At 44.7% G+C, this 25610-nt stretch overlaps 1 protein-coding gene and 1 long non-coding RNA gene across 21 annotated transcripts in view; one reads left to right on the forward strand and one right to left on the reverse strand.

Moving 5' to 3' along the window:
* GRIA1 (glutamate ionotropic receptor AMPA type subunit 1) overlaps nucleotides 1–25610 on the forward strand; it is a 354858-nt gene that overhangs the window by 215407 nt on the left and 113841 nt on the right. For 4 of the 6 annotated variants that reach the window (XM_086412553.1, XM_086412550.1, XM_086412552.1 and 1 more), the window contains 3 exons: nucleotides 10201–10362; nucleotides 14689–14856; nucleotides 23494–23598. In XM_086412553.1, coding sequence (XP_086268679.1) covers nucleotides 10201–10362; nucleotides 14689–14856; nucleotides 23494–23598 — 435 coding nt within the window. The remainder of the gene's footprint in view (nucleotides 1–10200; nucleotides 10363–14688; nucleotides 14857–23493; nucleotides 23599–25610) is intronic. The other 2 variants (XM_086412554.1, XM_086412555.1) reach the window with 1 other exon arrangement.
* Nucleotides 1–25610, reverse strand: part of LOC147369719 (uncharacterized) — a 355762-nt gene that overhangs the window by 116409 nt on the left and 213743 nt on the right. The gene's annotated exons all lie outside the window — the stretch shown is intronic.

Consider the following 25610-nt stretch of genomic DNA (forward strand, 5'->3'; position numbering starts at 1 on the left):
AGGTCCGTCTAGTCAAGGCTATGGTTTTTCCTGTGGTCATGTATGGATGTGAGAGTTGAACTGTGAAGAAGGCTGAGTGCCGAAGAATTGATGCTTTTGAACTGTGGTGTTGGAGAAGACTCTTGAGAATCCCTTGGACTGCAAGGAGATCCAACCAGTCCATTCTAAAGGAGATTAGCCCTGGGATTTCTTTGGAAGGAATGATGCTAAAGCTGAAACTCCAGTACTTTGGCCACCTCATGCAAAGAGTTGACTCATTGGAAAAGACCCTGATGCTGGGAGGGATTGGGGGCAGGAGGAGAAGGGGATGACAGAGGATGAGATGGCTGGATGGCATCACTGATGGATGTGAGTCTGGGTGAACTCCGGGAGTTGGTGCTAGACAGGGAGGCCTGGCGTGCTGTGATTCCTGGGGTTGCAAAGAGTCGGACACGACTGAGTGACTGATCTGATCTGATCTGATACGTGGAAGCTGGAAAAATGGGATAGATGATCTTACTTGAAAAGCAGAAATAAAGACACATGTAGAGAACAAAGGTGTGGATACTGGGTGGGGGCTGGGGGAAGGAATGGACTGGGAGATTGGGATTGGCATATCTACACCACTAGGTATAAAACAGGTAACTAATGAGAACCTACCGCATAGTACAGGCAATTCTACTCGGTGCTCTGTGGTGACCTAAATGGGAAGGAAACCCCAAAAGAGGGGGTACATGTATATGTATGACCGATTCACTCTGCTGTACAGTAGAAACTGACACAACATTGTAAAGCAACTATAATCCAGTTTTAAAAAAGAGTTGAAGACTAACACCCAGGTCTCCTAGAAAACTGCTGATTCCTTTCTAATAACAGTATAGAGATGCAAGCCAGTCCAAGGGCTTCATTCATGGCAGGACAGGAGATAAATGAATCAGACTAACTAGTGATGAGGAGGCTTAATGTACAGTGGTCAGAAAGTAAGCGCAGAGTCTTGTCACTTGCTATGACTTTGGTCTCTGCCCCTCACTAGCTATGTTATATTGGGCAGAAGCTACTGCATTCGTTTAAGCTTCAGTTTTCTAATCTGCAATGTGGAAATGATAAAAGTACCTGCTTCATAGGATTATTCCAAGGATTATATGAGATCATACAAATAAAGCTCTCAGCATAGTGCCTGCTACATAGCTCAGGTCTAATACGTGTTAGGCACTGTGGTTGTCATCATCATTATTTTAGCCGAAGTCTCACTCCCATGACTTCTATCCATTGGTTGGTTCTGGCTTACCTTAAAGAACAAATATCCCCCCCCCCCCCCGAAAGCCCTCTGGGATTGGAATACATCCTTCACTTCCCCTCCTAGTCTTTCATTATTTTCAGGTTGAACATCCCCACTTTTTTCAAGCATTTCTAATGTAACGAGACTTTTTGAACTATACTTTCCTATAACTATCCTCTCTATGGAGCTGTCATCTAAGAATTTACCTGACAATCTGGGGAAACTTGCCATGTTCAACTTGTGCCACTCAGAGTATAAAGTGAAAGTTCTTCAATTTGTTCTAATCTTACCTCTTTTCTAGATCTCAGGTGGATGAGATGGAGGGAGTTTTCTTTCCCACCTCCCAGGGCTTGTTAAAAATCCTTCTCTTTGGCCCCTTTCTCTTAACAATGCTGGCTGTTCCCTTTTCCATCTAATGGGAGTGGTGTCAGCCCAAGCAGGATGATGAGGGCTGAGCAGCTTGTCTGTGACCCCTTGAAAGAACCCCAGAGAGAAAGGAAATCTGGCTTTGAAGATAAAGTTTTTATCTTTTGAAAGCTGCATTCCTGTACACCTGGCTCCTGTGGGCTCAGGTGTCTTGCCTGACCCAGTGCCTGGTTTGGGGTTTTTTTTTTTACTTTGTATTTGGTATTGGGGTATAGCCAATTAACAATGTTGTGACAGTTTCGGGTGAAGAGCAAGGGATTCAGCCATACATGCACATGTATCCATTCTCTCCCAAACTCCCCTCCCCTCCAGACTGCCACATAACATTGAGCAGAGTCCCATGTGCCATATAGTAGTTCCTTGTTGGTTATCCATTTTAAACATAGCAGTGTGGACATGTCCATCCCAAACCCCCAGTGCCTGGTTTTCAAGTAGTTAACACCTAACCTCTTTGGACTGCATCATAGTGATGATGGTAAATATGATGATGATAATAATAGCTAAGATGTATTAAATGCTTACTTTGTGCCAGACACAGCTCTAAATATTTATACACACTTTAAAAAAAAATCTTGTACCAATTCTATGCTGTAGGTGCTATTATATCTGCATTTTAAAGACCAGAGAGTTAAGCCTCAGAGAGCTTAAATAATCAGTAAGCACACCTCCTCAAGATGTTTTGTTTCCAGGCACACATGATAATTAAAAGTCATAATGATAGCCCAGAGCCTCATCACCATCCTCAAAGCATTTTCTAAATCTTTACAGCAATATAAAAGTACATCTAATATAGTTATGGTGTTAAACATCTTTTTTGGATATCATAATTATTTGACATGCCTTTTTGTGCTAATCCTTTGAAAATTATCATTGAGATACGATAGATGGAATGACTATTGTAACTGGTTTAGTTAATTGAGCACTTCCTCCCCTCCCCCAGTCATGCTATTCTAACAGCTGGTCAGCATTGCACTGCCTCCTACAACGAGTGCTTAGGGAATATAGATCCTAACCCCAGCTCACACTCTAACCAGCCTACAACTTGAGGCCAATAGTCTCCTCTCTGGACAACAGGGGGTTTGATCTGATCTCTAACATCTTTCCTTCAGGCATCAGTAAACCTAAACTGTGGCCCATGGGTCAAATTCAACCATTTCCTGGCTTTGTTTAGCCAGGAATGATTTTTACATGTTTAAATTACTAGAAAAAAAAAAAAATGAAAAGAAAAGTGATAGCTCATGACATATGAAAATCATGTGAAATTCAAGTTTCAGTGTTCATGAACACACTTGGGGGTGGAGGGGACACAACCATGCTATTTCATTTTCTATTATCTAGGCCTGCTTTCATGCTCTAAAGGCTGCATTCAATAGTTATGACAGAAACAACATGACCTGTAAGCCTAAAAAATTCACAATATGATCACTTATCCAAAAAAAAAAAAAAAGTTGCTGACTCCTGGTATGGATATGGAGTAGGTGGGTACTAAAAAACTTCATATAAATCAGAGGCTTGAGAAACATCTACCCAATCTGTAACCCCTCTTTGGCAGAGTGAGACCTCTGTTCTAGGCTATTAACTGTCAGCCACGCTGTCTGAGCTTCTTTGTCCCTCTTTATCTGGGGCAATCTGGAAACCCCATCCTAAAGCTACATTCCTGTGTTCCTCGGCTGGCAAAGCAGTGTACCACACAGATGAAGACAGATTTGATAGCTAGACCACAGCTGGAATCCCTGCTTCTGGGGCATCTCTGGGTGGGGAGAGGGGGTAGGTTCCAGAGGTCTTTGAACCACAGCTCCTCACATGTAAAACTGGGACAGATACTCACTCATTTATGCAAACGAGTACCCGGGGCCTACTGTGCATGTCCACCCCTCAGGGCTGTTTGGGGGGATTAAATAGGATTATGTATATAAAGCATTTAATAGAATGCCTGGCTCAGGAAAAGAGCTTGGGGAATGTTTAATAAATCCAAAGGTGACTGCTGATGGATTATTTCATTTTTCAACTTTAAATGACAACAACTTCAGAATTCTCCAAGAGCTATATAAATGAAGTTATATGATGCACAAGAAGCCACAGCTTCGCCATTGTTGTCACATCTGTCATCCTTAGGAACGATGTTTCTAGAGCTATGTTTCAGTAGAATATTTAACGGCACCAGTGTTCTTTAATTCTAGGCCAAGAGACAACAAATTAAGCAGGGCTCCCTTAATAGACCATATCAACCCATGCAATGACTTCTCTTCCCTGTTCTGTCACTGACACTCCCTCTCCCACTTTCTAGGGACTTACAGATGATTCTGAGCCAGTAAGGTACATCAGAATTACCTGGGGATCTATTTTTATTTTTCAATAGTACTAAAAAACACACACACACACATTCACATGGTTATAAAAAATAAAAAAAAATATTATTGAAGGTTATTAAAAAAAAGCATATACCTAATCTCTCTAATCTCATACTTAGAAAAAACTATTTTAAACATTTTCTGTGTTTGGTGATTCTAGTAGTTCCCTCTACACACTTCTGTGTAATATGTCTATGTCTCTTTTTCTTGCTTTATCAACTTTCATCCCATGTGTCACTCCTCAGTTAAAAAAAAAAAAAAGATGAACACCTCATACTGTTTTCCACATCCTGTCCTCAATGTTCATTAGTCATGCTATTATTTGGAATTCTTCTAATTAGTCCCTTTATAATATGTTTTACCTTGATTTTTGATTGACTGGCATTGTTGTTGTTTAGTTGCTAAGTCATGTCTGACTCTTCTGCAACCCCATGGTCTGTAGCCCGCCAGACTCCTCTGTGGGATTTTCCAGGCAAGAATACTGGAGTGGGTAGAGATTCCTTTCCTACCATTTCCTTCTCCAGGGGATCTTCCCAACCCAGAGATCAAACCTGTGTCTCCTGCATTGTTGGCAGATTCTTTACCACTGAGCCACATGACCAGCATTAGAGCTTTATAGAGATATCTGGTTTCCTCTCCAGAGCCCCTGCATGATAACCATTAGGAATGGCTATTATGAAGAACCTCACTTATATATTGTGATGGGTCCCTCAGATGAAGGACCTCTATCCTAAGAGCCTGTTCATCTGCACTTGAATGAAAATGATAGGCAGACCATTCTTCTGTCCCCCATTCATCAGTAGCACATGGGACAGTGTGAAAGGCCACAGAGGAACCACAGAAGCAGACAGGGACACAGTGATCTAACAGCTCCAGGAGCTCACTTATCACAGAGGCTTATCTTAGATGATAAACAGTCACTTTGTGAAGAACAGCATCGGGTACAGTGCTGGAGGGACACTGAGAGGCATCTGCGTTTAGAAGAGCTGAATTCTCATACTGAATAACTTGAACAGAGCATTTTGTGGGTTAATTTCATTTCATTCACTAGTCACAGCATACAGAGCAATAGACTCCATATTTGGGGGCATGTTATAAAAGAGGCAAAATGACTCAAAGACAGTGCTTAAAATCAGACTTCATCATTTAATCTTTAATATAATACAATTAGCAATGTTGTATCCTTTTATAATATTATATAATTAATAGCACAGATAAAGCAAAAATGTACTCATTACCAAATATTACCCCCTAAGGTTTTTTAAACAAAATGGCAAAGAAAATTAGAAAATGATTTAATTAAACCATGTTTAATGAGCATGCTCAGGGGACTAGAGTGGGTGGGTTGAATTTCCCAGCTGACCGGTAGGCAAATATTTCACACCTTTATTTCCTCTTCTTAGTCATGAACAGTTTTCTCTATTGGAATGGTCTGTTTTCTTGCATTATGGAGAGATCAAGTCCAGTAGCTATAAGAGACTGCTTTAATCTTCATGATTAAAGACACTGTGGAGATTCAAGATCACCATTCAGGCATGAAATCTTCCATGAGGGGAAGGCAAGGATGTCTTCTACTAAGTGAATGCATGTTGATGCCAAGTTATTCCCTCATTTCGTGCCTTCCCTAACAGTACAGATAAAAGCTTATTTTATCTTTCTTTGTCCCTTCTTTCTCAGGGGAGCTGAGAAGTTCAGGTAGAGGTCCCATCAGTTTGATTGGAAATAACTTCAGGTCTGGCTCCAGTCACCTTGCAGTCAGACATTCCGGTGATAGAGCTGAGTGGCATTTATGTTTGAATAAACTCTGCCATTTCCTTTGGCCCCCATTACATTGATGGGGGCAGTCGGTACAAAATGTCCAAGTGCTTGTTACAGATTTTCAAGCAATGGAATTTGATTACAGGAGATCGCTTTCATTTTATTCTCTCAATAGTTACTTTATGAATAAAATGTTCTTTGGCTGTACTCTTAGGTGGTAGAATGTCTTAGGATGCCTATTGGGTATAAGAACCTAACTCCAATTTCATCGGTACTAAAAGCTTGTTAGAACCCTTGCACAATTCAACAGACCCCTGTGAATGTCTGTAAACTATAGCTGTAGGTATAGTTAGTCACTAAATGCATTTCCAACATGAGCTTCCCTTGTCAAACAATTTAAATCATCCACTGGATTTATTACCTGGAGATCATACTTTTCCTGAAAAATTAGCATTTTTGCTTGAGGAATGTCTTTGGCTTTTATTCATTCACCCAATGAAAATGTATTGAGAGCCTACTTTGTGTCAGACATGGTGCTAGATGCTGAGTTCTAGGGCACATCCATGAACAAAACAGAAAAATATCCCTACTTTCATGGAACTGACATTCCAACACAAGGAGAGAGGACAAGGGAACAAATGAGCAAACCAGATCATCTCAAATGGGTGATAAGCAGAGCACTGAAAAGGAACTGACTAGACTGCATATTGGAAGTAACTTGACTGAGTTCTATTAGAACCAGGTCTTAAGACAGCAATTCAAATACAAGTAGCTTCCTTGGATGCTAATATGAGAAATAACATCAGGGAATCAGGGATTCCCTGAGATAGGGATATAAGAGCTGACCCATTGGAAAAGGCCCTGACACTGGGAAAGATTGAGGGCAGGAGGAGAAGGCGACAACAGAGGATGAGATAGTTGGATGGCATCACTAACTCAATGGACACAAGTTTGAGCAAACTCTGGGAGATAGTGAAGGACAGGGAAGCCTGGCATGCTGCAGTCCGTGGGGCTGCAAAGAGTTGAACACCACTAAGCGACTGAACAAGAAGAAAGTAGGGATGGGAGAGCAGGCAGCTGAAAAAGGTGCATAATCAAGGCACTTATCTCTGGGGCTATGGAACTCCATCCCTTACAGAAGCTCTAGACTTGGGTGTAGAGTGTACCTCATGGTAACCCACCCAAGGGAGAGGGCTATGGTTTCTACTAACTCCCCAAGAGCAGAGAGCTGCTCTGGGTTTATGAACTCCTCAATACATCTGGCTTGCCTTACCTGTGGTGAAGTGATAGGTAGCTGTAGTTAGTATAAAAAGTGCAATATCAGTGTCTATTGGGGAGATGTGGAAATAAGCAGGGCACCAAGGGCATCTATCAAGGATGAGAACTGGGTCTTTAGATAAGGAGTCCCATGTGGCTCAGATGGTAAAGAATCCACTTGCAGTGCAGGAGAACCAGCTTGATCCCTGGGTCAGGAAGATCCGCTGGAGAAGGGAATGGCAACCCACTCAAGTATTCTTGCCTGGACAATCCCATGTACAGAGGAGCCTGACAGGCCCTAGTCCATGGGGTCACAAAGAGTTGGACACAACTGAGCAACTAAGCGCGTTACAGGAGACACTGTATTTTAGCTGGGACCCAAGGATGGACATGAGCTGGCCAGAGAGAACTCCCTTCCAGGCATAGAGAATAGCTGGGCAAAGGCTCAGAGTAGAGCTGAGCTTTGTTTGTTTGTAAAATAGAAATAATAAAGAATCACTGAACTTTAGAGGCATAGGGTGGGGGGAAGGTCTTTGAGTCATGAAATTATTGATGACCAGATCTTTTTTTTTAATTCTATTCTTTTTTTAATTAATTAATTTATTTTAATTGGAGGCTAATTACTTTACAATATTGTTGTGGTTTTTGCTGTGAATCAGCCATGGGTGTATTTGTATCCTACCATCCAAACCCCTCTTCTCACCTCCCTCCCCACCCCATCCCTCTGGGTTATCCCAGAGCACCAGCTTTGAGTGCCTTGCTTCATACATCAAACTTGCACTGGTTGATGACCAGATCTTTTAGGTAAGGAAACCAGATCGAGTCAGTGAGAAATCAAGAGACTAGGACAATGTTTTAGGATCTCCAGGCAGGGCTGAGGCAGTGATGGGGGCTCAGAGCTGCCAGACCACAGTTCTTCCTACCCTGAATCCACCAAACTACTTCCTGTGTTCATTCCCCCATTTCGCCCCTTGGGATCTGGCAGTTTCCCTAAGCCACGGAGTTCAGAGAGCAATGACTTTGTGATCCCTACTCAAATTCCTGAAGTGGGTACCAATTATACCCAGAGAGAAACCCAGATGATCACAAGGCTTTCTAGGATCCAACCCTGGGCTGACCCCCACCCCCTCCCCCGCAACTGCATTTCCCACCCTCTCTCTCTCTCTCTCTCTCTCTCTCTCTCTCATGCTGTGCTAGTCACACTAGTCTTCTTACTGTTTCTAGAATATGCTAAGCATCCTCCAACCTCTGAGCCTTTGCTCAGAATGCTCTTCCCCAGATTCCCTCAGAGCTCATGCCACAGCTTCACATCAGCCAGGTCCCTGTGTTGACACCACCTCCTCAGGGTGGCTCATTTGGACCAGGCCTCCCGGGGCCAGGCACTGCCCTCCTCTCCTCATCCTCTTTCCCCACTTCATCTTCCTTCAGAGGACTCATAGCTACCTACCACACAGTATCCTCTGCTGGATTCGACCTTATACACTGCTACATACTTCTTTTTTAAAAATTGAAATAGAGTAGATGCATAATAAAAACCATGTTGCTATTGTTCACTTGCAAAGGTGTGTCTAATTCTTTGTGACCCCATGGACTGCAGCATGCCGGGCTTCCCTGTCCTTCACCATCTCCCGGAGCTTGCTCAAACTTATGTCCATTGAGTCGGTGATGCCATCCAACCATATCATCTTCTGTCGTCCCCTTCTCCTCCTGCTCTCAATCTTTCCCAGCATCAGGGTCTTTTCCAATGAGTCAGTTCTTTGCATCAGGTGGTGAAAGTATGGAGCTTCAGCTTCAGCATCAGTCCTTCCAATGAATACTCAGGACTGATTTCCTTTATGATTGACTGGTTTGAGCTCCTTGCTGCCCAAGGCACTCTCAAGAGTCTTCTCCAGCACCACAATTTGAGAGCATCAATTCTTCGTGATTCACAATGTTTAAAGGCTATATTTCATTTATAGTTATTATAAAATATTTGCCCTGTATTGTACAATATATCCTTTTAGCTTATTTTATACACAACAGTTTATTTATGGTCCATTCTTCCCACTAAAAAGTAAGCTTCGTAAGAGAAGGAATTTGTTTTACTCGCTATTAGAATAGTACACTGCATTAGGATAGCATTAGAATAGTACACTGGCTTTCAAAAAATGTTTGTTGAATTTATGACAAGAGAATAAGTAATCATAAGCCTTCAGAAGGCCTAGTTCCGGTCCCCTCTATGCCACTAAATCACTGAATGACTTTGTGCAATCAATTCTCTATCTCAGTTTCTTTATCTGGCAAACAGATGTACAGTTTCTACCTTATAAAGGCATTAAAGTGAAACACAGCCATAGATTTGAAAGTACCATACACTGTGGAATAAATTATACAGATACAAGGTTTCCTTTCTATCTTGAAGGCTTCCTGAGTTTGAATGAACTTCGTCAAATGGGGAGGAAAGTTTCATTCCAATAAGAAATCCTTTGTGGATAGGAGAATTGATCAGGCCTCACTTGCAAGACCTTGCCTGCAGCACAGGAAAAAGCACAGGGCGGGGAGGGTTGGGGGGCGAGGCAGGGAGGCATAATCAGCATCCAGCCTCTTCCAGATGTGCTGGGGACATGCTGGGGACCTTTGGGGGCCACAGAAGCTTGTCCCGGATAGAATTCAGATGCCTCTACAGTCGGAGCAGAGTGATGGTGGTAAAGGACAAAGGTCCCCCCTCATGTTTTTTAAACTATCACGTATCTGTGTTGTTATAATAATCCCAGCCGCTGTTTATTGATCACTCAGTCTTGCAACATGGACTTGACATGCATCATTGCACTGCTTTTTCTCCTCAGCCTCCTTACCTCCATTATTCATACAGGAAACCATCAGGGAACTTGGTCCAAGGCAGTGTAGGTAACTCATAGCTCTGAGTAGCAGAGCCTACCCTTCAGCCCAGGCATGGCTGGCTCCTGAGCAAGTGCTCTTAACCAGTGTAACAACTTAGCACACAAAATAAGTGATAACAGAGGTCAGAAGGAAGGGAACTGCAACTGCCTCTCCACTAAGTCAGTTTCACCTTAAGTCTGAACAGGTGGAAAATGCTGTGATTCTGTAACATGGTTAAACTGATGCATCCAGGCAGCATATTCTAACTTCCTTCCCTTCCTCACCACCCAGGGCTTCATGGACATTGACTTAAACAAATTCAAGGAGAGTGGAGCAAACGTAACAGGTTTCCAGCTGGTGAACTACACAGACACCATCCCGGCCAAGATCATGCAACGGTGGAAGACCAGTGAAGCTCGGGACCACAGCCGGGTGGACTGGAAGAGGCCTAAGGTGAGAGGGTGGGCAGCGGGCAAGAAAGGCCCCCGCTGGCCTCTGCCTGCCCTACATTCCTGGCACAGACTTTCTCAGAGGAGCAAGCTAAGGGAACCAGATCCATAAAGGCTGAGGGTATGGACACTCCAGAATGACAATGGTTTTAACAGGATAGACATTTTGCTCCTTTTTCATATAAACAAAATTCAGAAGTCAGCAATCTGGGGCTTGTATAATGGTTTCACAATCACCAAAAACATAGCGACTTTTTCTATCTTCTTGTTCTGCTATCCTCAGCATACAGCTGCTACCTTATAGCCCCAAATGGCTGCAGAAGCCCCACAATTACCTCAGTATTCTACCCATCAGGAAGGGAAAAGGAAAACAGAAAGCAAAACTGTTTCCCTTAAGAACTCTTTCCAGCAGTCACATACAGATCTTCCCCTCACATGCTATTGGCCACATCTCAGGAACCTACCCCAGCTAGCTACAGCAGGAGCCAGAAAATGGTGTCTCTACTCTGGGCAGGATCGCCATGTTGATTGAGCCTCCTAGATTTGTGCAGTGGGCTGGTCCTTCTGGTCAGCTGCATACCTGGCTACAAATCAAGGAAATTTAACTAAGCAATAACCAGTACATTTCTGCCTCAGAGAGTCAACTCCCAATTATCATGCAGACTACCAGCCTCTCATTCCCTGCAAGGCAGCTTTAAACTCTGCGGCTAAAATCTATTTTGTTTTCTATTTGAAAATGGCTTAGAATAAAGATGAGTTTCTCTGATAGCTCAGTTGGTAAAGGATCTGCCTGCAAAGCAGGAGACCCCAATTCGATTCCTGGGTCATGAAGATCCGCTGGAGAAGGGACAGACTACCCACTCCAGTATTCTTGGGCTTCCCTTGTGGCTCCGCTGGTAAAGAGTCCTCCTGCAATGCAGGAGACCTGGATTCAATCCCTGGGTTGGGAAGATCTCCTGGAGATGAAGGGCTACCCACTCCAGTATTCTGGCCTAGAAAATTCCTTGGACTGTATAGTCCATGGGGTCCCAGAGAATCAGACACAACTGAGCGACATTCACTTTCACTCCAGAGTAAGAATAGAGGATAATTTCTCTTTCCCACGTCAAATCTAACAGCTTGGCAGTGGCTATGAGGAACACTGTTGAGAAGGATTCTGAGTCTAAATCTGTTTATCCAGGGCCAACTGTGGATCCTTGCCAACTTTCTCTTGCCCCTGGTCAGTTGCATTTTGTAAATGTCAGGCCACTGAACCAAGACACTGTCATCCCAGTTTTGCTCAAACTGATTCAGGACTTTAGAAATAAAGGCACTTCGACATGACCTTAAGCAAACAAAATCACAAATGTGATTTCAATCAATGAGTAAACTACAGAGGAGTTTCATTCATTCAGTTCAGTTCAGTTGCTCAGTCGTGTCCAACTCCTTGTGACCCCATGAGCTGCAGCACGCCAGGCCTCCCTGTCCAACACCAACTCCCGGAGCCTACCTAAACTCACGTCCATTGAGTCATCCAACCCATCCAACCATCTCATTCTCTGTCGTCCCCTTCTCCTCCTGCCCTCAATCTTTCCCAGCATCAGGGTCTTTTCCAATGAGTCAGCTCTTGCATCAGGTGGCCAAAGTATTGGAGTTTCAGGTTTAGCATCATTCCTTCCAATGAACACCCAGGCCCTATCTCCTTTAGAATGGACTAGTTGGATCCCCTTGCAGTCCAAGGAACTCTCAAGAGTCTTCTCCAATACACAGTTCAAAAGCATCAATTCTCCGGTGCTCAGCTTTCTTTATAGTCCAACTCTCACATCCATACATGACTACTGGAAAAACCATAGCCTTGACTAGATGAAGCTTTGTTGGCAAAGTAATGTCTCTGCTTTTGAATATGCTATCTAGGTTGGTCATAACTTTCCTTCCAAGGAGTAAGCGTCTTTTAATTTCATGGCTGCAATCACCATCTGCAGTGATTTTGGAGCCCAGAAAAATAAAGTCTCTCACTTTTTCCACTGTTTCCTCATCTATTTGCCATGAGGTGATGGGACCGGATGCCATGATCTTCATTTTCTGAATGTTGAGCTTTAAGCCAACTTTTTCACTCTCCTCTTTCACTTTCATCAAGAGGCTTTTTAGTAGTTCTTCACTTTCTGCCATAAGGGTGGTGTCATCTGCATATCTGAGGTTATTGATATTTCTCCCGGCAATCTTGATTCTAGCTTGTGCTTCCTCCAGCCCAGCGTTTCTCATGATGTACTCTGCATATAAGTTAAATAAGCAGGGTGACAATATACAGCCTTGACAAACTCCTTTTCCTATTTGGAACCAGTCTGTTGTTCCATGTCCAGTTCTAACTGATGCTTCCTAACCTGAATACAGGTTTCTCAAGAGGCAGATCAGGTGGTCTGATATTCCCACCTCTTTCAAAATTTTCCACAGTTTATTGTGATCCACACAGTCAAAGGCTTTGGCATAGTCAATAAAGAAGAAATAGATGTTTTTCTGGAACTCTCTTGCTTTTTTGATGATCCAGCGGATGTTGGCAACTTGATCTCTGGTTCCTTTGCCTTTTCTAAAACCAGCTTGAACTCTGGAAGTTCATGGTTCATGTATTGCTGAAGCCTGGCTTAGAGAATTTTGAGCATTACTTTACTAGCATGTGAGATGAGTGCAGTTGTGTGGTAGTTTGAGAATTCTTTGGCATTTCCTTTCTTTGGGATTGGAATGAAAACTGACCTTTTCCAGTCCTGTGGCCACTGCTGAATTTTCCAAATTTGCTGGCATATTGAGTGTAGCACTTTAACAGCATCATCTTTTAGGATTTGAAATAGTTCAACTGGAATTTGATCACCTCCACTAGCTTTGTTTGTAGTGACGCTTCCTAAGGCCCACTTGACTTCACATTCCAGGATGTCTGGCTCTAGGGGAGTGATCACACCATAGTAATTAACTGGGTCGTGAAGATCTTTTTTGTACAGTTCTTCTGTGTATTTTTGCCACCTTTTCTTAATATCTTCTGCTTCTGTTAGGTCCATACAATTTCTGTCCTTTATTGAGCCCATCTTTGCATGAAATGTTCCCTTGGTATCTCTAAATTTCTTGAAGAGATCTCTAGTCTTTCCCATTCTATCAGTTTCCTCTATTTCTTTGCATTGATCGCTAAGAAGGGCTTTCTTATCTCTCCTTGCTATTCTTTGGAACTCTGCATTCAAATAGGTATATCTTTCCTTTCCTCCTTTCCTATTCACTTCTCTTCTTTTCACAGCTATTATTAACATGTGACTATCCCACTCAATTTCCAAAAGATTGGAAATGATTATAAAGATACCAAATGTAATGTCTTTACTTTAAAAAGGAAGTGTTTGTGTGTCCAAACTCATGTCCAGTTCTTTACAACCCCATGAACTATAGCCTACTAGACTCTTTCTGACCATGGGATTTCCTAGACAAGAAAACTTGAGTGGATTGCCATTTCCTTCTCTAGTGGATCTTCCCAACCCAGGGATTGAAGCCATGTCTCCTGCTTGGCAGGTAGATTGTTTACCACTGTGGCACCAGGGAAGCCCCAAAAGCAAAAGGAACAAAATTAAAAGCTAGAAAAATACCTATACATTTATTCTACAAGACTGCACTGTGAACTTAGGATGTACCAGAGAACATGCTAGACATCAGAGACAAATTGATGAGAATAGATATGATTGCTAGTGCTGGAAAATGTTGTTCTGGATTGTTATCTTGCTTTTGTTTCAACATTTTAGTACCTTCTTAGATAAGAGGGGGATAAAATTGAGGCTTAGCATGAGGAAGCACAAGAGGAAATTTTGTGGAATATAAACTTGCCACTTGAGTGAGCTGCATGCAGAAATAATTAAGAGCTTACCCTTCTCAGATTATTCTTTTTCTTTCTTTTACTCTCACCAGGGATGGTGGAGTAAACTGTTCTTCTCGGCTCCCAGTTGGTGACAGAGAGAAAACCAAGTTGTTTTCATGGACTGTATCAGACAGATACAGATGAGTTGTTTTGTATTCAAGCTATGCCTCTTCCCCCAGATGAACCAACATTTTAACGTGGATTGGATAGAAAATTCTAGAATTCTCTTTGAACCTCACAACCAGCAATAATACTGAACTCGGAAGTTCAGGAGGGCAATATTGGCTAGGGAGGTGGAGCAGCAGGTGCTTCGTGGCTTACAGTGGCTCCCCATCCCCACCATACCCCCCATCCCTGGCTCACTGCAGGCATCCTCATCACCAGGAGGCTCCTTCCCAGATACAGCTCCCACCAGCCTCCCTACCAGCTCTCTCTCTGACACCCAACTGTCTCTGTTCCTCCCACCAGTACACCTCTGCGCTCACCTACGATGGGGTGAAGGTGATGGCTGAGGCTTTCCAGAGCCTGCGGAGGCAGAGAATTGATATCTCCCGCCGGGGGAATGCTGGGGACTGCCTGGCTAACCCAGCTGTGCCCTGGGGCCAGGGCATCGACATCCAGAGAGCTCTGCAGCAGGTGAGGCTGGCAACAACGGTGGCCCCACCCTATGGGAGCCTCGCAGGGGATTTAAGCATCAGTGTCAGGCGGGATATAGCTATTGAAAAAAAAAAGGTGGAGCACACCCAAAGCTTGAACCACCACTGCATTGTTTGTGGCTCTGACATAGGAAAGGTCGTGTAGAAATTTGAAGAACAAAATGAAAAAACGTAATAGTATGGACTAGTCATTCCTGACAGCACAAGAGCTCTATTTTATGCTTAGGGATTATGCTAAGAAGGGGAAGCCAGTGATGCTGTATTTGAAAGGGGACTTGAGATACACAAGGATGAAACTGAACCATTTTTGCAGGCTCTCAGAGACTCTGCTCTCTTGCCCTGATTTTCTAGATTTCTTCATTATCTTTGCTCTCTGTGCACATGTCAGGATGGGACCCTGAAAATGTTTCTCAACACTTCTGATTCTATTTTCTTGCTTCTCAGCATTGCACTCATCAATTTTGTTTGCACTTACGAATGGGCAAACAACAGGGATATAAAATGGTCAGGATCCTCCTATCAACTGACTCTGCAGAGGATTCTGAGGTGGAATCCAGATTCAACAGGGAGGAATATAAGCACTCAGTGATATGTCTGCTGTGGAAGCAGGATGAGACAGATACACGTGAGCCATGTGTTTGACATTCCTGTTTTAGAAGGTTCTGGGGACTTGCCCAGCTTTATGATTCTCTGAACTCCTAGAAATCTCTAGAAGTTTCTAGAAGCACCTGAAGCACAGACTAGTTCTCCAAGTCCTGACACATACCACACTATATGATGCCTCTGATGCCTCCTGAGAGAGACCGTATTTCCAAAGGGGACTGGGCACAGAGGGCAGGGCTCACTTCACAGGAATGTCCAAGTATCAGACACAGTGGCGAGCTGGCAACAGCAAAATGTTCTGGTGCAAATGACTCTCAGGACATACTCTCTCCCAGAGGGGAGCATTTCTGAATGAGGGAGAAATGTAGAGGAAAACACACAACTGTTACCACCTGTTTTCCAGCCACACATGCACAGCTCTAGCGATTTACAACCTGGAGAAACACACAAGATGGCAATATCATCAGTTGTTCTTTAGCTCAGCTGAAGCACCTGCACGTGGAGGAGAACACAGACTTCTGTCCTTTGGAATGAAGCAAAGCAACTGCCCTGTGGCTAGATGCAAACGGGTCCACCCACAGCCCTTTCTGCCCCACCCCCCGTCACTGTGCAGGGTGGCCCCGAATCCCTAGGCAGCAAGAGCCGGAAAGCCAGCAGCTTCAGAATGATTGCCAAAGGTGTGGTGCCTGCCTTCTGGCTTATTTAAAATGCTCTTCCAGGCTCCACAGTCGAGACAGCTTCTGTTTGCAATGTGAAGCTGGTTTCAGAAGGTCCCAGGGACTTGCCCTCAGCTTCCCAGCCCTTCCAGCTCCCTTGCCTCTCTCATCTTAAGGATGTCCCTGGAAGGATACGCTGACATCACCATGACAGTGATGAAGCCTGGAGACAATGTGAGTGGCAGAAAGGACTCTTACTCAGGAGACCTGAGGTCCAAGACCAGCCAGGCCCTTGAGTTTCTGGGTGACCTTGAAATACTAATTCAGATCCCCCACACCCTTCTCTTTCCTCACCCATGACAATGAGGCAGTCAGAGAGACCAGTCTCAGTTCTCACCTGGCTTACGAATTCTAAGCATCTAATTAATTTTCCTTACACTCTAACCCATGTCTTTCTGGTTGTAACATGCTCAGTCTTCTGTTTCTGCCTTCAGTGGGGTTGAGAGGAGGCAGTTGCTTTCATCAAAATAATAATGATCTCCTCTATACCAGGGGTCCCCAAATTCTAGGATCTAATGCCTGGTGATCTGAGGTGGAGCTGGTGTAATATTAATAACAATAGAAATAAGTACAAAATAAATGTAGTGCATTTGAATCATCCTGAAGCCATGGCAGGGGCCACTACCCTGGTCATGGAAAAATTGTCTTCCACAAAACCGGTCCCTGGTGCCAGAAAAGATGAGAACCATGCTCTATACCATCTTGAATCAAGACATGCGTGTGCCAGTCAGCTTGTTCCTGTGAGCCTACTGTATGCTCTGCCCTATGCTCTGGGGACAATTAGAGAAGGCAAGGCCTGTCCTCAAGAAACTCTCTTTAGTCTCTATTGTGGCTAGAGGTAGGGTGGGGAGAACTAGCCGCAAAAACAGAAACAAAATATAATCAACATTCTGATCCGAAGATCAGCTGTTCAAACTGAATCAAATATTTGTTTATCACTTCAAATCACAAAAATGTATGGCAGAAAGAGACCTGAGAAATGACGACTCCCACTTTTTCTTACATTAGAGATGAAGCAGCTGACCCAGAGTGAGCAGGAACTCCCCCAGGATCAGCTTAGCAGTCGAGACTGTAACAGACCCTGAACTGGGGCTCCTCCTCCTGCCCCTAGCCTGCCCTGTGGCCCCAGGGACCTTTGCTTGTATGTACTGAGCCTCAGGGCCTCCCACACACAGTCATGGCTGCTGTCTAGCCATTTCATCCTCTAGACCCATCTCTTTAAATAGCCATGCCACTAGGGAGAATCTGTGTGCCCACAGTAGACTTGGTAAATCCCAATGCCAGTCAGTCTTTGGACCCCAACTTGGGATCTCAAATCACTTCTACCCTGACCTCGGACCTCCAGGTCACAAGTCGGGAGGGATCTGAGGGTTAGCTTGTGGTCAAGCTGGAAAGTCTGTGAGTTAGACCAGGAGGAATAAGCACATTATTCTAAAACTGAGGGTCATACCAGCTATGACATGGCCAGGGCTCACTATGCACAAGGTTCTGAACATATTTTACATGACTGATCTCACTGAATCCCCTATAATATAACCCTCCGAGGTAGCTGGTTTTATTAACTGTGCTTTATAAATATACACACTGAGCTACACAGATGTTCAAGAATTCCCCCAGATTATACAGCTAATTAGTGGTAAAAGTGGGATTCCACCCCACATCTCCTTGCTACCTCACTGTACCCTTAACTGCTCTGCTCTGAAGCCTCGAAGACCCAGCCCAGCAGATGAGAATGAGTTCTGGCCCAGCCAGCTACAGCACGTGGCCTCGGGTCCCCCTTACCCCGCTACAGTTTTCCCAGGAGCAGGGTGAAGATAACTCAGCCGCCTGCCTGCCCCCATCTCCTCACCCTGCCTGACCAAGGAGCCACTCAGAATAGTAATGATCCCACAATCCTGGAACTCCTCAACGCTCCAGGAAAGAGGAAGCATTAGGGTACCTATAAGTTGGCTTCTGACTGGCAGAAAAGAGTGAATTCCCCAAGTCAGGCTTTTAGCATTTAGGTCATCGGCCCTTTGAGGATATGACAGGACAAAAAAAGCTTTGTACCTTTTCCCCAGAAAAATGCACACACACACACACACACACATATATTTTTGCATGACCATGAGTCACGGGAAACCACAGACACTTCCAGAAGCCAAGCCAAGAAGTTGAAGTGAAGTTGAAGAACACCTGCCCTAAATAATGATCAGCCCTCTTAGCGTTTGTGTTTGCAGTCTGTCAGCCAATGATCACACCCATCAAAGTGAAGATTAACAGGGCACTTCGCTAGATGAGGTCGGGGTGGGGGGAGGGGAATAAGGGTATAAGACACAGTCCTGCAACTCAAACTGAAGACCCAGTGTTGAAGGAAAGATAAGCTCCTAAGAAATAATAGCCATAAAGTTGTGGATTCGAAGCTAAATCACATACGTAGCCAGGCTGTTGATGCTCTGGATGGTCAGAAAAGAATGCTACGACTGAGGACTGTGGACATTACCAGACTATCTGTAGGCATGTGTCTGGGGCTTTAAATAGGATGACCATATAATTTATCATCCAACCTGGAACACTGGGGAATGAAAGGGAGAGCTATTTACCAATTATCCCAGAACAAGAGATGTAGACTGGATCGATCCCAGGCAAACTGAGATGGATGGTCATGCATGCCATAAAGGAAGGATGACTTTAAACAAAGAGTGATTTGGGTTTTGGAGGGTCTGGGTGAGGATGTAAAGGGTACCAGCAGGAGTCTACAGCGAGGGTACAAGGAGGACTTCGGGCCATTGTGCTTGGCCATTAGTACGTTAGGAGGACAAGAGCGGGGCTCTCACCATGCCTCCACCAAGCACTATCTGGAGGATCCTGGATTAATTGCTCAACTTTTCTGGCATTAATTTCCTCATCTCTTAAATGAGTATAATCCTCATAACACTGCCTCCCTTTCTGGCTTGTGACAAGGCTCAAAATGAAATTTTTTAAAGGATAATATATAAGTTTCTTTGATGCTCAGGGCAACTGCCTGAGATAGCTAAAGCCAGGATTATTCTTCCCATTGATCAGGTGGGAAAGTGGAAGCTCAGAGGGGTCCTGAGACTTGCTTGCCCTACTAGAATAACCAGCACCCTGGTCCACAGGCTCTGGCTTCCCTAGTGGGCATTCAGGAGGAGAAGCCAAGAGAACAGACCTGCCTCAAGGCAGCCACAAAGAGGCTTTAGAAGCCCCAGACCAGGGTATCTCCACTGCCCCCACCCCCAGGGCTGGAGGTGCAGGAGTCAGTCGTCAGGGCTAACGGCTCAAGTAGTAAAAATGCCAACCAGCACTCTCCCAGCACCAGCAAGAAAGAACAAGTATGCTTCAGCATCTCATGGATGGCAAACACTGAGCTGGCACCCAATACAAATGACTGGAAATCCAAGGTTAAACCCCCATCTTTCATGGAGGGAGTCAGCAGGTGCCAGGATAGTGATAGGAGGTCCAAAAGGCAGGAACTCAGGGAGACTCCAGGTCTCCCTTGGCCTGACTCCTGTCACCCCAGCGTGGGGGTGGGAGGGAACGGGGGCTCAGAGGCTCAGTACTGATGGATAGGATGGCAGTTTCCAGATGTGGCCAAAGCATATGTTTCTGAGAAGCTTATTTCTCTAAGAGTCCAGACTGTCCTCATAAATGGTTTGGGGCTAATCTAGTCTCCTGACCTCCCCCCTTGCTCTGCCATCATGGAACAGTAGTTCTGGGACATATTCTTTCCCACAATTTAATTTATCTCAGGGTGTGTACATCCTGGCTTCTATAACTAGACAGTAAAGAGCCTTCAGCTCGCCAGGCCTCTCCTGACTTGCTGTGAATCCTGAACACAGGTGCCACAGCTCTGAGTCTCAATAATCCTACCTGTACAATCAGCAAAATAAGCTCTGCTTTTGCCACTCACTGGGTTTCTGGGAACATCACATAAGCAGCATCCTGTGAAACGGTGTGGCAATGTAAGAGGCCCTCAGGTCACAGAACTTTGCTGCTGCTGATTATTTTTTTTGGAAACTGAGAAAGGCATGTATAAATGACAGCGACAAGACCCTCATTTCTGCTGAAAGGATCCCCTGCTGTGAGGTCACAACTTATCACGCCCATGTTAAATCTTATTGTCCATACTTCGTACCCACTGAACACAGCACAGCAGTAGTAGCAATAGTAGTGATCATCATTATCTTCAGCATCACCGCCACTGAAATCACACACACCATACATTGAACATTTATGTCCCAGACAATATGCTAAACACTTCAGTCCTTTGAAGAGGAAACTAGGAAACAGATAGGCCTAGTGACTTGTACAGAGGAATTAGAGTGCGGCCTGGGGAAGGCCCAGCTAGAATAGAGGGTGGCAGCGGAATGCCTGGAGAACACACGACTTTACACATTTCTGTGTCACCTCTCAGAGCCACGGACAGTAGTGTGGGCCTCCATTTGAGAGGCCACTTGGTATATGAAGTGACGAAACCAGAATATGTCAGAAGCTCTGGATTTCAGACCTGCCTCGGACACTTGTAAGTCCTAAGTCATGAGCAAATCACTTTGCTATCCAGAGTCTGGGTTTCTGCCATGAAAGTGAAGACTGGGACTTCCCCAGTGGTCCAGTGGCTGGGACTCCGTGCTCCCAATGCAGGGGGCCCAGGTTTGATTCCTGGACGGGGAACTAGACCCCACATGCTGCAACTAAGACCTGACATAGCCAAATAAATAAAATAAATATTAAAAAAAAAAGAAAGTGAAGATCCTAATCTCTCTCTGACCAACCTATCTCAGGGGTTCCTCTGAATGAAGATAAAGTAATATGTGCCAAGTGTTTCATAAACACTTGGAAAATGGTGGTAATATTAATAACATTATTAGTAACAATAAAAATAAGAGCTAGCCTTTGTTGAATACTTGCAAGCATTGATCAAAAAATATCTAATTTCATCCTTAAACCAACCTTAAGACATAATTAACCCTAATGGGTCCTATTAAACAAATGAGGAAACTGAGTCATAGAGGCATTAGGCAATTAGCATATGAATTATGACATAATGATAATTAGTATGACACTTGACACTGGGGCCAAAAATAGATGCCTCTTTGAATCATTAATGACACATTTCTGTTCCTGCAAATCATCTGCACATCTGTTCCAGTCTATTTTTCCAAATGAGTCACACGAGCTGGCACATAGCAATGAATGGGAAGCTCAAGATGGGCCAGAGAGGACCAAGGAGGGAAGGTGAAGCTGCTGATGGGTAAAAACTGCTCCCGTCTCATTCCTTGTAGCAGGATCGGTGCTTTGCTTTCCCTTTGAAAAGCAAAAGTAGCCCAGATTTTCCAGAGTGAGAATTTCTCCAGATTTCATCTCAGAGAGTGAAGGATGCACTGCATAATTTGTTCAGTGCTCTAGGCCTGTTGTGACCTCCCTACTGAGACTTCAAACCAGGAGGTGATGGGAAGGTCAGCCTGAGAAGAGACACACTTTTCTTTCTTCCTTCCTTTCTTTCTTTCCTTCCTTCCTTCCTTCCCTCACCCTCCCACACACCCCATCTTAAATACATACACACACCCCAGCTATTCTTGTATCTTCCAGAGGCAGAGGGGTTGGTCATTCACTGTCAGAAAATGGTTACACCCTTCAAGGCTTCCTTTGAAGCCTATTTGAAGAGGGGGGAAATAAATAATGCTAGATTAGAGACATTACTTTGCCAACAAAGGTCCGTATAGTCAAGGCTATGGTTTTTCCTGTGGTCATGTATGGATGTGAGAGTTGGACTGTGAAGAATTGTGAGCGCTGAAGAATTGATGCTTTTGAACTGTGGTGTTGGAGAAGACTCTTGAGAGTCCCTTGGACTGCAAGGAGATCCAACCAGTCCATTCTGAAGGAGATCAGCCCTGGGATTTCTTTGGAAGGACTGATGCTAAAGCTAAAACTCCAGTACTTTCGCCACCTCATGCGAAGAGTTGACTCATTGGAAAAGACTCTGATGCTGGGAGGGATTGGGGGCAGGAGGAGGAGGGGACGACAGAGGATGAGATGGCTGGATGGCATCACTGACTCGATGGACATGAGTCTGAGTGAACTCCGGGAGTTGGTGATGGACAGGGAGGCCTGGCGTGCTGCGATTCATGGGGTCGCAAAGAGTCGGACATGACTGAGCGACTGAACTGAATTGAACTGAACTGAGAGGGCAAGGTTCATATTGGTTACAGGTACAGACTTATTGGTTACAGGTACAGACTCATCTCACTGGCCTTAGGCCAGACAAATCTGAGGAAACGTGATAGATTATGGTTGGAGAATGTGATTTCTAGTACCTGAGCTGATGACACACAGCTAGACTCATCCCCAATTTGAGGGTGGACCAATTTTATTCGTCACCTCTAGAGCAGCAGGCTTGGTCCCAAAGATCCTGGATGTTCCATGCTGACTGCTCACCCTTTAAAATGAGCCTGAAGATAGGAAGCCATGAAAGTTTAATCTGACTCATTTGTGGAGAAGAAATCCTATGAGGCATATTTGGGGGCTTCCTATATACATGTTGATTCAACAGCTAAGACCTATGTAAAGTCCTACATGATCTGGTCTTACCATAAAGGGTTTCCTCGGATGCTTTAAAGTTTGCATAACACTTTCACATTTGCTGTGTCATGTAAGGTGGATAGAGCAGGAATTTTGGAAACTAGAGTCTTGGAGAGGCGATCAGCCAATCACTTGGCTGTTCAGAGGAAAACTGGGGTAAAACCCAGGTCACCCAATTCTAGGTATTCAGGTTCCCAGGTATTTTATTCCCTGGCCTCACAAGGGATTACAAAGCAACACTGAGGCATGGCCCAAAGCATCACAAGGCTGGCTCCCAGTCCTAGGTCTTCCCCTGCCTCACCAGGGAGGGCACAGCAGTCTCTTCCTTCATGGGCCTGCTTCAGTTTCCGCATCTGAAGGTGTGTGTCTGAGGAGCGGTGATTCTCATGGGGTGGTCCTGATAGGGGTATGGGACTGAGGATGACACAAAGATTTCCTATGAAGATTGACTTCGATCCACTCTTACTGTTGGCCAAAAGCAATGGGTGAAGCAGTTTTCAGGAAGAATTTCATTTTAGTAGGAGAACTGTTCTCCAACAGTTATGCCTGCTCCAGGCCACGGAGTAGAGAGGTGTTTAGGATTGCTGCTACTCTAAGACCTCATCCCATGTAACTTTCTCAGGTTCTGGGCTTTCGGTTCAGCAGAAAAAGCCAGCAAATGAACAAACATGAAGCGCAACTTCAGAGTTCACTGGTCATCACCTGGCTTTTTCTTGCAGGTGCGGTTTGAAGGCTTGACAGGAAATGTGCAATTTAATGAGAAAGGACGGCGGACCAACTACACCCTCCACGTGATTGAAATGAAGCATGATGGCATCCGAAAGGTAAAGCTCCCTTTGCTTCCATTACACAGGGAGGAGAGGGCTGAACAGAGGCTCAGGCCGGAGCTGAGGGCCTGGGGAACCCAATGTTCTGGACTTGATCTCTTAGAAGAGAAGCAGGCAGTGAGGATTCTAATCTGGGCTCTGCTGTGAGCCAGCTAGGATTTTGGGCAAGTCAGTTGTTCCTCTGAGAATTGATTCACTGCAAAATGGAGATAAAAAAAAATCTCTACCTTTGCCTTAGGGTGCTTGTAAAGATCCAAGGGATGGGAAAATATTTGTAAAAAATGAAGTAATAGATGTGTATAAAATGTCACTACTGTTCCTGAGGGGTTTCAAGTAAGAACTTGAGAATGATGGTTTGTTGAGGAAGTTAACCATATTTCCCTAATCCACACTTGGTAGTATTCTCTCTCTCTCTCTCTCTCTGTCTCTCTCTCTGTCTCTCTCTCTCTCTCTCTATATATATATATATGTATGTATATATCAGTTCAGTTCAGTCGCTCAGTCGTGTCCAACTCTTTGCAACCCCGTGAATCGCAGCACGCCAGGCCTCCCTGTCCATCACCAACTCCCAGAGTTCACCCAGACTCACGTCCATCGAGTCAGTGATGCCATCCAGCCATCTCATCCTCTGTTGTCCCCTTCTTCTTCTGCCCCCAATCCCTCCCAGCATCAGAGTCTTTTCCAATGAGTCAACTCTTCTCATGAGGTGGCCAAAGTACTGGAGTTTCAGCTTTAGCATCATTCCTTCCAAAGAAATCCCAGGGCTGATCTCCTTCAGAATGGACTGGTTGGATCTCCTTGCAGTCCAAGGGATTCTCAAGAGTCTTCTCCAACACCACAGTTCAAAAGCATCAATTCTTTTATATATACACACACACACACACACACACACACACACACACACACACTTACTAAACATTTTAGAACAACGTTCAAATTCTTGGAGAAAACATTCAGAATTCTACCAGACTCTGCATTCTGGCCTTGGCCAATTTCTCTGACCTTGATCCTTGACACTCACTTTCTTTGTCTTTCCACTCCAGTCATTCCAACCAACATTCACTTCCAGGAAGATATCATATTCTTTCTCACCCCCCAGCCTCCAAATGCATTCCCTCTGGCTGGGACTCTTCTATCCCATCCCCCAATTCTAGCCTGACTTCAGGAGTCAGGGTAAATGTTGCTCCCCAGGAAAGCCTTTCCTGGGCTTCCTTGTTATGCCTCATGGCCACCTCTACTTTACTGTCCCTGGCCTTCACCACATCCCTAGTTCCTTGGGGTGGCACAGTGGGGTAAGTAAGAGGCTGTGCATGCACAGTATGAAGCTGGTAGAGTGTCAGAGCATTAGCGCCAGAATCCTGGGATTCCATCCTGGCGTCACCACTTACCAGCCTGTGACCCTGGACAAGTAAATCAGGTTCTTTGTGCCTTAAGCAGGGATTGAATGATCTAAGGACGCAGAAGTTCTGAGGGCTGGACCTGGCACATTGCAGAGTAGGTCTTAGTCTCTCAAACTTGATTCTCGCTATGCCTGTGCTGTCAAATACAGTTGCCACTAGCCATGGTTGGCTATTTCATTTTAATTCTAAATAATGAAAATTGACAAGTCCCGCAGTTGCACTAGCCACACTTAAGTGCTCAATAGCCACAGGTGGCTAGAGGCTGCCACGCCAGACAGCACGGCTGTGGATCACGCCCATCGTCACTGCAGGCTCTACTGGAGAGTGATGCTCATGTTCTCTACGCCCAGCCTGTGGGCTTCACGGTGCTCTGGGTGGTGTGGTGAGAAACACTGGCAGAATGGCTACAAGCGGGGTCACTGAAAACAGACACACAGGAATTAAGTCTCTGCCTCACTTTCTACTACACACATGACCTTGAACAACTGAGCCTCCTAGAGCCCCAGTGACATCACCTCCAAATGGGGAATAATGCCCTTTATCTCACAGGACTTCCACCAACATTGAGTGAAACAATGTCTGCTACCCCCTTGCCTGTGTGAAGGGGTC

This window comes from Bos grunniens, chromosome 7 (genome assembly GCF_055505025.1).
Source record: "Bos grunniens cultivar Pamir isolate PY7600 chromosome 7, Bosgru_T2T1.0, whole genome shotgun sequence".
NCBI lineage: Eukaryota > Metazoa > Chordata > Mammalia > Artiodactyla > Bovidae > Bos > Bos grunniens.